The 13,555-nt window shown below is 44.3% G+C and overlaps 1 protein-coding gene across 1 annotated transcript; it reads right to left on the reverse strand.

Moving 5' to 3' along the window:
- Positions 1-22: 22 nt before the first annotated feature.
- On the reverse strand, positions 23-11,688 carry bmf1 (BCL2 modifying factor 1). The gene is made up of 4 exons (XM_026152482.1): positions 11,461-11,688; positions 9,394-9,591; positions 8,559-8,761; positions 23-4,088 (listed from the first exon to the last, which is right to left on the reverse strand). The coding sequence occupies exons 2-4, from the start codon at positions 9,563-9,565 to the stop codon at positions 3,972-3,974; spliced, it is 492 nt and encodes a 163-aa protein (XP_026008267.1). The 5' UTR covers positions 9,566-9,591; positions 11,461-11,688; the 3' UTR covers positions 23-3,971.
- Between the last annotated feature and the right edge of the window lie 1,867 nt (positions 11,689-13,555).

Here is a 13,555-nt window from a genome sequence, read left to right on the forward strand (position 1 = left end):
ACATAAACGTGACTCGAGTAGACACCTTCAATAAAATTTTATTGAAAAAAGTACCAATAAGCAACAAGAAATCCAGAAGAAAAAAAAAGGATTTGTAGAGCAAAGCTCCGCATGTACAGCATATTGCACTACATAACAAATTGTCTTTACTTCCATTATTATATCAACAACCAAAAAAAGAAAAAAATGTATATAAACATAAAAATGAGTGCACAGTAGAGTCTCGAAAACACACAATCAATGTTACAAAAATGCTACATGTTCGCTGGGTCTCATTTCTTGGTATACAGAGAGTGTGTGATAATCAAGACTTCATTGAAACTGAGCAGTTAAAGGCATATTCCAGGGTTTTTTCTTTCTTTCTTTTTTTGTCTTGTTTTTTAAATCTTTTTTAGAAATACATTTACACTTTATCAGTTCTGTAAAAAGAAAGGACAGTTTCATGGTTACGAGCTCATGAGCAAAATCAACCGCAACCATGAATTCATTTGGTTTTGTGTATACAGGACAGTAAGATGTGCAAGGAATGTCGCAAGCTCATTTGTCTTTAAAAAAAACAAACAAAAAACCCAAAATGCTCTTGATCTCATTGACTTCAAAAAGGATCACACTGGTATTAAAAGTCATTTTACAAGCGTGAAGTGTCCTTATAAAAGCAGACCCCTTTTCTTAAGAAAATACAATTTTAAAAAAAGAACGTTAAGAAAAACCACGAAGAAGAAATGTTATTACTTATAAAAATTCAAAACTTTCCTCAAAGGAAAAAAAAACTTCAAATTTATATAAAGTGGACTACAAAATTCAAGACACTGATGGTTTCAATAAAATACGCATGTCTCTTTCTCACTGTCTCTCTTGGGATTTTCTGCACTCACGTATGCCGTTTGAGGCTCGGGAACCTCATTCTAACAAAACTATACAGGGCACCACGGTGGCTTGTTTCCCTTTCCAATAAATCAAACCGGGCCATCGCACCCGAGCCTACTTGCTCGCTGCACTGAACACGCCTGACACGTGGCGAGATCAACTGAGGAGAACAAATCAGAGTAAATACTATACATCAACACTCAACAGATAAGAAACCTAAGGGATTTACATATACAAAGTACTTTCCAGTGCATACTGATTACAACACAATGATTAAGATTAAAGAATTGAACACATACGAGTAAACTGACGCCCTGTGACTTGAGGAAGAAGGCAACCTTTTTGTGTCTAATGTCATGTCTGCCGTTACTTGTTATGAGGGAGAGGTCGTGTGGGAAGGCGTCATTTTTGGAAGGTGGAATTTTGAGTATCAAACACTCATCTGCAGTCTGTAGTTTTCTTCTTTGTGAAGAGCAGCAGCTGTACTTATGTTTGCTCGGTTTAGATGATTGGCTTAGCAGTGACACCTGCCGCCACTTAAAAAGTAATCGTAACTACACGTTTACAGTAGTTGTTCTAAAGGTGAAGGCGGCGTAACGATCGCCAACCTGCTCTCCACAGAGCCAAACAGCCGAAGCGTATACAAGTCCGGAGACCAAAATAGAAAAAAGGAAAACAATGAAGTAATTGCACACACAGGTGTATACAGTAGAAATGGGCAAATACACTGAAATAAATAAAAGAAGAAGAAAGAAAAATAAATTACAAAGAAAGTGAACCGATGAACAACAACCATGTAATGAAGGAGCAGCACAAAGAGGAAGTCAAGAGCTGATGGTGAGACGGGGAGCTACACGGACTGGCTCAGCGTTCACGATCCGCAGGAAACTACAACCACAACCACATTCAGTGCACCTCGCACCACCTATGACTACTACGCTCAGTAGCTCCGTCCCCACCACAGCCAGCAAGTCAGCCTCAAACTCCTCAGTCGAACGGTACCTTTAAGAAGCGTGTGCTGAGAAAGTTGGCCGAGATCTAGGTTAAAATGGAGATGGGAGAAGCGACAACACCTCGAGGGGGTTTCGTCACGTATTAATCGGCGAGAACAGCTCTTCTTCTAACCATGTAACAGATTCTCAAGGTTACCAGTAGCCCACAAAAGTCTGTCCCTGAGACATCTTGAGAAAAAAACAAAAAAAAGCCCAACAACAAAAAAGAGAAAGAACCTAATCGTCATGCAGTGATAAACTTGACACATTGTAAGGAGCATGTAATTACAGACCCCTGATATGTACTGCTCCTTGGGTCCAAAAGTTGGCCTGGGTTCAGCAATGAAAGAAGAGTAAAACAAAACAACAAACAGCATCTTTGACAGTGTCTTTAAACATATTCATATTTCAACAATAATTACAGTCTTTTTCACTTTTTCTTTTCTTTTTTTTGTCCATTTCAGAGACTGCTGAGTCAGTGGTGATTATATGTGCTCAAACATCCCAAATCTGGATCTCAGCACCAACGACAATATTTATACCCCATAAAAGGTGGCCTGAGAGATTTTGTTTTACGCACTGGGTTCGGCATATTGTTTCGATGTTCTGAAGATACAGCGGGGCCGTGAAAAAAACAAAACAAAAAATCAAAACCTTTTTAACCGAGCCAACGTGTCTCTCTCCAACTCTTCAGTGTGGTCTGAAAAACTGCGTGAGCGATCTTTCGAGAAGTGTCATCCAGATTGTGTTCAGTCAGGCCTCAACACTGAGGCACGTCTCAAGACAATGCGAATGGATAAATGTGAAATGCGGTGGTAAGGAAACAGGTGGTAAATGAAAAAAACAAATAAACAAACCAAAAAAATCAACCTTCATACGAGACAGAGGTTAGCTTGTCAACATTCGGATCTTTTGAAGGGTGGTATAGTGCAAAAACAGTGGATCCACAGCTCCACTTCAAGGGCATGGAGGTCTGAAAACAATCAAATGAAAAAAAAACATTGGAAAAACCCCCCAAAAGGGAATATCAGAGTAATATACTGGGAACAAGGGTCAAGTGAAATGAATAAAACAGCTGGTTTAGGTGTTACGATATCTGCAACAACGTGATTGACTTGTGTTCTAATATAGTGCAAGACCTCTAATAGTTGTTTACATGCGTGCAAGAGTCGGCACGTTGACGTGCGCTACATGTCAGATGTCATTTGCCCCCCGATATGTTGCAGGAAAAAGGCTAAAATGACAAGTAAACCCAGTAAAAACCCAGGTTAAGTGAAAGGATTTTAACAATAACAACACAAGATGTCCAAGTGCACATGCCTTGTTTTCCTTTTTGATGTCTGGCAAGTTTGCATGCAGTCACCTGGCTTGTTTGACCAGACGGTGACGTTAAGAAGCGCAGACTCCACCCAGAGAGTCAGCAGACCCAAACATCTGACATGTATCGCGTGACTCTCTTTGCATATTAAGATGACATATCACCGTGCGCTCACTTTCACACGCGCGGTGTTCCCAGTATTTCTGAACAATACCAAGAGGTCGTGTTCAAAGAAAACCAAGGAGGGACAAAAGACAAACTGAAAGTAAAAAAAAAAAATGAAGAAAACATAAATGTTCCACTGAGGTGAGGTGCAAAATGCTTTTGTTCTGAGAAGTCGCCTCTTTGGAAGTTAGTAAAAATCGACTTGACTGGTCACCTGGGAAACTTCCTCTGCGTTTTCTTTCACTTCCTAACCATCTTCTCTTGCCTGTCAAAACTGCTCAATACTCATTCTGGCAGAAGACACTGAATAAGGCATTCCCAGGTTCTGTGAGAGGTCATTAAAGTGAACAAGAACAATGTACTGTACAAAACCACTACACCACAGGTATGCCAAAAAAAAAGAAAGAACATTGCCCATTAGTGGAATCTCAGAGCAACATGGCATCTTCTTTGAAGGAAAAAAAACAACAAAAAACCCCCAAAACACAACCTGGTATAAAAGTTGGTTGTCTCCGTCCCGCGGTGACCTCAATTGTTTTCTCCCCAAACAGACCCGTGTTAGATTAGACAGTGCCAGTAGGAGTCCAGTTCCTCACAGAGATGAATGAAAAACGGGGGACAAGGTCGCCTCACCTCCGTCCTCCACCCCCTCCTCCGGCTATGAACCCCCTATCAAACAGAAGGCTGAGAATGGCCGCGGCCAGGCGCCACCACATCGGCCCCTGGTTCCTTTGGTTTCGGTGATACTGAAACAAAAACAAGACAAAACGCACAACAGTTAGAAACTCAAAACACAGCACCAGACGCAGCCATTATTTGGGGTTCGCGTCGTGTTTATGTTGTCGGCGACCGACGCCAATTCACAGCGAGCATAAAACGTAACGAGACGCCGATATTTTCAGGGCACTCCGCTCCGCTTCCCAGCGATGCTTAGCAGAGAGGATTCCCTTTGTGTGCAGGATCCTTTACGCGAGCCGGGCTTTCCCTACAGACATTCCTAGCCATAAACACATTTATCGCACGGTCACACTTTTTTTTATTCTAATCTTCCTGGCACAGACTAGCAGCCAGCAGCTCAGGAGGAGACTCTCTCAGGTTTGCGAGCCAATTGGATTGTGTGCGATTAGGAGGATAATGCTATCTCTGCCATTGAGAAGCTGAGATAAGATAATTGCACCAAATGGGATTAGAGGGCTCTTGATGAGAGGCAGGGAGTCTGTGGAAAAACACACGTGTCTGCACGAGAGGGCTACAGTAGTTGAAGATCTCATGCCCCGGACGGAAGGCAGACTCCGCTACACCTGATAGTTCCGAGGCTATTTTCAGACCAAGAGGGCCGTAAACTGAAAACAACTGGGGGGCGGGGTTAAGATTACTTTTTCAAAACAATGCATGAAAGTGTACTACGTTGTCTTGATAACATTGTATTACTGTTTAGAAAAGCCAAAATATCCTAAGGCAGCGATTAGATACGCCATATTTGCACGACTAGTGTCCAAACCTTGACCTAGTTAACAGTCAAGAACTGCCACTGTGATAAGCCTCTGGGTTTCCATACCGTTATCACACTGTGGTGAACTTTGCAGGGTGTTGCATAAGCTTCAGCAGTTTCCAGCCAGCATGTTTGTATTCTACTTGCTTTCACCTGAAAAAAGAGGTAAAAACGCTACGGTAAACACAACCAGGAAGCTGTTTGTTTCATTATGACATGTCTAAATTTTGCCCTGGAGATATTTTGATAAGTATATAATAATAGTGTAATGTCTACTTCGAATAAACAAAGGGGGTATTTATTAGAAAGCACAAAATGTTGCATCGCTGGAAGCCGCCATGCTTGAAGTCTTGTAGTTTATTAAGTTACACAAGGCCGGCTCTGCCATGAAAGGAAGGGGGGCGGGGGGGGGGATGCAGGTATGCAATTATATCAATACTGTATGTCAATATTTAACGACAGAGGATTTTTCTGTCAGAGCGTAAATCTCAAAATGAGTCAAGTTCCATGAGAAGCGAATTCGTCTTTACAGTCCAAACCAGAATGCCCCCTGTGACCTTTCACCCTCCATTCCATCAAGCTAGACACAAAGAAAGTGAGAGAATAAAAAACAGCAAGAGTGACAAAAGGAGGTGTGCAGGCCTGCTGCAAGTTAGTCATGAGTCACGACACCAACTGTCAAAATGAGGCTCTAAATTTAGCCAGCGATAGAGAAGCAGAGTGGAGCCAGATTCCCTATGTCGTCACGCTGACACCAGCCTGATGTGCTTTATCAGTGCAAGCTGTCTGTCAAGCCAGCTGCTCGCAAGCTCTGCCTTATCGCTTGAGCAAACAGGCCAGCCTCTGCAGCGAGAATCCCCGCGTTGTTCATATCGGCGAGCGGAGAAGGGCCGAGTATCATGCGAACATAGCGGTTGCATGAGTTAATAGGCAACAGCACAAACAGACGTTCCCGTCAACACAAATAATCAGAGAACAATGAAAGAAAAGTAAATACCATTTGTCATTGCTCCCAGCACCACTTTCCTCCCTCCCCTTCCACAAGTGCTGAAAGGAGAGAGTGCCGTGCCCTCACTGGAACAGTGACGAGATAAAGCGACAACCGCTGCGTGTAAGCGTGCAGGCGCGCACACGGAGGAGATATTCAACCCTGCTTTCAACACCTCCTATCGAAAGCACCAGGAGTCGTCTCCCTTAAAAAAACATGGGGATGAAACCCAACTCTGCTCCTTGCCCTGCGCAGGCTGAAGCAGTCTTCCTGCCATTGTGAATGCCATTATTGCTGTGTCTCAAATGGCAGGCCCGGCTAATGTCAGCCATCCCTCTGGGGACCTTAGAGTCCCCTCCAGCACTTTCTGACTGAGGAGCAATTTATCTGTCAGCATCTGCCAGCACTCCCTCCGCCACCTAATCCCTCCTTTCGCCAGGGGCCACGGGCTCCCATGGAGAGAGCACCGGCAGCCACGTTGCACCAAAATCCATCAAAAACGATGGCAGTCGAAGGCATTTAGATTGCTCTGGGACAAGTGTCTGCGCTGAATAACTCGCCTACTGACAGGAGCAACAGGAACGAGACCTGGCAAACAGTACCGCTATTATCCAGCGAGTTTTTCTTTTTTTTTTTGTGCTAACTGCCAGACCGTGCGATACTGAGAAGTGAGAGACGGCAAAAGAGCAGAAAGCAGAAAAACAAGTATGGGTGTATTCATGCATGAGCATGTACACATGCACGCACAATACAATAACTTGCACAACCAGAACCAGAAATAGTAATTACAGAGGCTTCAGTGGAATCACGCATCCAAAACCACACTTAAGTGTTTGAGTTGTAAAAACATCCCTCAATAACAGCAAACCACGAAGACACTTAGCACAGTAGCAGAAGCACAGCCATGCTCGGAGAACAAAAGAAAATAAAAACTTTTTTTTTTTGGCCTTTATCAAATATTCACTATCTAGGCATATGTGTCTTCAGGATATGACTTTACAGGATGGTTTTCACTCTGACTGTCCTCTCTGCTGTTTACTCAACCAGCAAAGTGAGCACAAACCACTTCCTCATCTCTTGACCCAGGCCTGCCTCCGATGTGCGTCAGTAGATCCTGGTCGCACACATAGCAACCCTCCTGTCTGACCGTCTGTGTGTGTGTCTGCCCGTGTCACAATACATGAGTCATGCTGCGGCGGTATAAATAACATCTGCTTGATAAAGTGCATGAGAAAAATCAGAAGCTGTCTCATAGGTTAGAGTCTAAATTTAAAAAGAAAAAAAGATTATATATATATATACACATGTACATATTTTTATGTGCACGGGTCATCCCATTTCCCCACAGGGAGTTTTTAAGACAGCTTAGGACAGTTGTTATTTGATCATGTGAAGTTCAATTTCCATTCTCCATCCCCCCCCGTATACATCCTTAAACCATCATTATTATGGATCTCACCTCCGCAGTCTGCCTATGACTGAGAAAACTTATTTTTTGGGTGTGTGTGTGCGTGTGTCTCCTGTGGCTGCGCCTCGCAAAGGGAAGGGGCTGCCTTGAGACTCCCTGGAACCACAGCTGTTCCCCTCTGGGCTCACGTGGGGAGCTTCGGGTTACAACATGTTTACCTACTTCTACCACTTCTGCTTTTTTTCCTGGATGTATCAGCATGCGTGCATGTGTGCGTGTATAAATGTGTGAAATAAATATGTGTGTAAAGACTGTTAACCACCTGTGCAACAAAAGTACTTGCACTTTGCAGGAAATCTCCCTGGAGGGGGGGGGGGGGGGGGGGTCTGTGCATATTTTGTGCATATTTAAAGACAAAGAAATAAAAGCATGTCACAGGTTTTACAGCACACCCAAACAGCAGTGATATGCCGATACAGTGGACACTGTCGCTGTGACCACCGTGTGTTGTTTGAGTGCAGGCATCCTCCACACCAACAGCCTTCAGAGCACATTAAGGAAACAGGGGAAAAGAGAGAGAAATAAACAGGAAGAGGAGGCAGGGGAAGGGGGTGGGGTGGGAGTGTGTGTGGGGGGGGGGGGGGGGAAGGGCTGTCCTCGTTCTGAAATGTCTTTGGCTTGAGGGAAAAGAGGGGCAGAGGGGGGGGGGGTTAGGTACTGGGGTAAAGTTCTGCATGTGTATAGCCTCTCCAAAACAAATATAAAGCGAGCACCGTAATAGAGAAGAAACTTTTGACCCACAATTAATCTCTGTCAGATCAAAATGAGATCCAAATATTGATTTAAAAAGAGCAAAAAAAAAGGTTTGTGGATGATGTGGCTAATGTGTGGACTTAACTTTTCCCTGCTCCGACTTTATAAACACTTAACCTGTGGTGCTTATTCGCACACGGACACAAGTTTCGTCTCTAGTTTGATGGCAGCAAATTTAACTTTACGCTTTATGGAGTCTTTTGTTTCTTATATTGTTGACAGAACATTGGCGTATCTTCCTGGCTTTACTGCTCTCATCTCACTGGCTCAGATAGGACACATAGAGACTATCTGACAAAAACAACAACAAAAAAAAAACAATATAGGTGTATTTGCCTGTTATCAGGCACAGGGAGCAATCTGCAATTTAGTCAAATTTGAAAACTGTCAAAAGAATCGGGTTGCCCTCCACACTTAATGTGAGGCACTAAAAGCATGCTTGTTTCACTACCATTCGGCACCACCGTTTGTCTCCCAGTATTGCACAATCAGCCGAACGCATCCATCCTCCTCACCAGTTGCAGGCGTTCCCAGTGAAACTGGTCTCCTATGAGCTGGAGTTTCTGTCCAATGCAGGCCTCCACGCTGCGAGCCGCGGGTCGCTGGCGGGGCAGGCGCTCCATGCTGTTTTGCTGCTCCGTGCTTCCTTGTCGACTCGCTCTGTGATCCCCGACGAGCTCGAAGCGTGCCGGGAAGTGCAATCGAAAACCTGCGTTACCTGTCGAGTGTCAGGACTCATGCTTATTATTTTGTAAACAACACGTGCTCAGCAAAATAATCTCAATACAGCAATGACGCCGAGCGTGCCAGTCTTTTACACACAGGTAAGGAGATCCATCAGTCTCCTGAAGTACTGCCGAACGCGCCTTTCAGCAAACAGGTTGCTCAGCTATATATCCACAGTTTACCCAGCTGTGATTATTCCTTTGTCTTTTTTAATGACCTTTAATAGTTTCACAAAATAAACCCACATGACTAGTAGTTATAGAGCTCCTCTGGAATGGTTACTTGTTTATGGCACCAGAGTTATTGCTGTCACTGATAATCAGCTCTCTGAAGAGTTGCTGCACAGGTGAGCACTTCTGTCACATCCTTTCAGTCACAATGCCAGTCTGGCGCCTTTTGAATAGCAAAGCAGCTGGGTACACTGCATACAGACCATAAAAGTGAATGTGATGACGACTATGAGGCGCCAGAGGTGAGATCAGCGCAGTAACGCTGTTAACCATCCCTCACGGTGAGTCTCGCATTGTGCTCTCGTGCGTCGGTTTTATAACACCGGTTATCACGCACAAGGCAGTGTTCCCTTTTCCTCCCCTCTTTTGAAATATGGTATGTTGTCAGCCTCACCGTAGAAGAGTGGTCTGGGCTCCTCTGCGACTCCACAGGGCAGCATGCCGTTGTTTGGTACCAGGGCAGGACCGGGTGTCTGTGTGCCTCGATGTTCACACTTTATCTCCCTGAATGTGGTGCGCCAACAGTTGGCTTTTGGCTCAAACACATCGTCCTCCTCATCGTCCATACGGGGTGCGCTTTGAAACGAGCAGCCTTAAAAGTAACGTGACAGGAAAAGAACAAAGGAAAGGTTAAAGCCGAACACGTGTAGTTCATCTTCCAGCGGGGCACGGCGTCCCAAGTTCCCTTCGCTAATGAATCCAACCTTGGAGAAATCCACACTAAGAGCTGATGAGATGATCTCAGACACATTCATTAGTCGTTCCTTCCTCCAAAGCATTCATTATCATTATAGACAACCTGTCTGGCCTATAATGAGTGCCCTCAAATCAATAAAACCACAGTGGATAAGTTGGGGAAGAGAAAATGAGCAAACGGTCTGCCTTAATTTGTGGCAAAGATCTCAGTGCTTATTTAGACAAATAGCTCTGCTCAACTCAGTGATGAAACCACATAATTCACTGTGGTTAGGCAAGTCAGTTGAGCCACAGATACATTTAAAGGACTTTGCTGCCTAGATTAAATAAGAGGTAGATTATCTTTTGTCTGTGCTAAGCACATGGATGGGGGTTTCAATAACAGTCCCATAATTACTAACTTTGCTAATAGTTGGTATTTTAACAGTACTGCTGCACCGTATGTATATAAATATGAAAGTTATATAGATATTAGAGCAGATATTTGATGCCAATAATAAAATGCCTCATTATGATTCATCATACCCAATTTACCGCAGTGTGGCAAGAATCTCAAGGAGCACTTGGCAAACTCTCCAGAGTCAATACTAGACTGCACTCAACTCTACAGTGGGTCAAACAGTCATCAAAATACGGGTGAAATTCAAGTTGGCCTCACTGGCAAAACTCAAAGTCACCACTGCAGTTGTATTACGGGGTTAGACTACTACCACACTTCCAAATTAGGATCCACAGCAAAAGGGTAATGACAGTCTTTGAGGATAATCCTACGCCACTCTCCCTTCCCTGGTCTGTCAGCCTGCCAAGCTCCCGGAGAAAGGAGTTTTCATTTCTTCACCCAGCATAAGCAGATTGGCCTGGCTCTAGCATGCCCAGACCTCACGATATACTGTGTGCGTTCACAATAAACCCTGTGTGTAAAACCACTTAATGCTTTGTTTTGACAAACACACCGAAAGAACATGTGCGTGTGCGTGTGTGAGAGAAAACCTTAGGTTCAACTTCCAGATACACAGGCTTGCTGTCTGTGCTGCTCTACTGACCAGGCAGTGAGCTGCATGTTTGTGTCAGACAGTAGCTCCCCCTGCTGCAGACAAATTAACAAAGGGGAAGGAGGGAAAGAGGTGGCGAGGGAGCTCTGTTATTGACACAGTTTCAATCCAACGGCTTTAAGAGCCTTCCACCACGCAGTATCGGCTTTATGTAACATTACTCACACCGAGAAATGAAGCCTTCTCACGCTCAAGCTCGGCCACACTTTTATAACATATAGAAATAAAGCAGAGCGCGTTTTAAACCGACATTTGACCGAAAAGACATGCAAAAATACAGCTTGAGTGGCGTGAAATAAAGACAAGCGTGGGCATATGTGTAATACGCTGATTCATTTCATTATAGGAAGAAAACAGTCGTTACTGCGTTTTAACAGAGCACCCGGGGACGCACTCGGCGCCCCGCGGTCTGAAGTCCATTCACCAAGCCGGGCTGAGCAAACCGGGAAAGCCGGTGTAATTCAAATCTGCGCTGGGTGAATGACAGGCAGCACATTTAACCGCGTTTATGAGCAGACAAGCCCGGTGGTTATGTGCAGTAACATAGGGCGAATGAATGCAGACGCGAAGGGAAGGCAGCGGCACGTTGCGCTGTCGGTTCTTATTTTTAAGGACGCGCTTGTTACCTGATGTAATCAGCTCGCTCCGGTGGACAGAGTGTGCCCTGGACGAGGACATTTAACAGCGTTTAAAAGTGTCTCCCGTGAACTTACCACACAGATCGGCTTCGCTGTAACGACTGTCCTATAACCGGAAAACAAAAAGAAAACAAAAGAAAAAAGCCTAAGAGTTCAGAATCCCGCTGAGTCAAACGACTTTAGTCCTTATCGCCTCCACGACTACTTCCATTCTGCGAGGAAAAGCGCTAGCAGCCTATGTCTTTGCAGGCATGTCAGCTGACTCCGCCAACGGGGCGTGGCGCGAAAAATTAGTAAACAAACCCTCTTTAAAGAGGCTTGCTTTCCCTCCGGCACACTTGCACTGCTTCCAAGCGAAGAAAGCATATCCCTTTAAGAGCCGGCTACATATGGGTGCTGCAACCAATAGCCGACTTTGTTGTTACCCGGCCTTCTCGGTCGTGTAATCAGACACGTGGAAGGGGAAATTCCCCAGAGCACGAGACCGCTTTCTCGCTACAACTGTTGATCATCTGGCTGCTCTGGTCAGATATCGCTGTCATCTTGTGGTGTTTTTCAGCCGTTCTTTGCCCTGACAGCTGTATATTAATATATTTACCTGACATTTGCTGAAATAATTCAGCCCACAATTAAAGTTGATTACAGCTCGAAGCATATATCACAGTATGCTGCATCCTGTGTTTTTCTCTATGGTAAGTACTGTGCAAACGTCTTTCATTTGTTTATATTTTGCAAGGAAAATGAGAAATAGGTAGAGTGATCTACTGCAACGCAAACACATGTGTGGAAGCACAGCTTATTATGATTATAGAACAGAGGTTCTGTAATCCTAATAAGCTTGACTGTCAATATTTGGTGTAACCATCTTTATTCTTGACCGCAGCCTGAACTCTCTTTATGTAAAGTAGTCTACAGGAATAGTTCTCCAGGCTTGTTGAAGAACATTCAGAGCTCTTCTTTGGATGCTGTCTGCCTGTTGTTCTGTTCTCTGTCAAGATGATGCCACACTGGTTCACTGATGTTGAGGTCCAGGCTCAGCAAAGCCATGACTGATGTGTTTTTCTACCCAAGGTATACATTTACTGCACAATCCTGTTTCAGATTGTGTTTGGAAACTGAAAAATTAAGCCAGGTTTGAAATCTGATGGCAGCGATATTCAAAATCATTGACTGAAGTGGGGCTTTAAAACATGATAGAGCCTCCACTGTGTTTTACAGACAGCTGTAGATATTCACCGTTGTACCTCCTGACCTCGTCTGTACATTATTGATAGGGATTTAAATTTGGATTTTCACCTCACAAAACCTGTTATCGCTGATTTTCAGTCTCGTTCTTGCGTAATTTGGGACACCTCAGCCTTTTTCTCCCCATTTCCCTTCCCTAAGAATGGCTTCTTTACAGACACCACTCCACTGAAGCCATTTCCGATGATGCTTTAGCAAACAGTAGATGCATTTAAGGTCCAGATGCATCTCTCTGATCCTGTGTCAGGTCTTTGCTAGATTTTTCCCCCTTTTTCTTAAGTACTTGACTTTCAGACACTGTCCACAAATTACTGGGTCCCTGACTCAGGACCATGACAGTACCCCCTCTTAAGGGCTGGCTCCAGACAGTCCCAAAAACAGCAGACCACCAGGCCCGAGCAGGTGGAGGGGGGTCCAGGATGGAGGGCTTGGAGCAAAAGCAGAATTACAAGAATTATTGGCTCATTGGAAGCAAAATATAAAGAAATGAGGTTTGGTTTAAAACTTTTGCACAGTACTGTAGGTGTATTCACATTCACAGACTCAGTTTCTTACTGGGACAATAATATACTGAACAGCATCAAGTCACTATAGTATGATATCTATGTTTCAGTAGTTACTTGAAAAGGCAGGTCACATCCTGTACCTTAGAAAGCAGTACACTTTAGTGGAGAAACCAGACTTTTGCTAAAAGTGAAATATATACCAAGGTAGACTAGTTAAATATTTTGTCAGACACTGATTATATTCAGCACGGTGGCACGGTGGTTAGCACTGTTGCCGCACAGCAAGAAGGTCCTGAGTTCAATTCCACCATCAGGCCGGGGTCTTTCTGTGTGGAGTTTGCATGTTCTCCCCGTGTTTGCGTGGGTTCTCTCCGGGTACTCCGGCTTCCTCCCACCGTCCAAAGACATGCAAGACTTGT

Source organism: Astatotilapia calliptera, chromosome 19 (genome assembly GCF_900246225.1).
Source record: "Astatotilapia calliptera chromosome 19, fAstCal1.2, whole genome shotgun sequence".
Lineage (NCBI taxonomy): Eukaryota > Metazoa > Chordata > Actinopteri > Cichliformes > Cichlidae > Astatotilapia > Astatotilapia calliptera.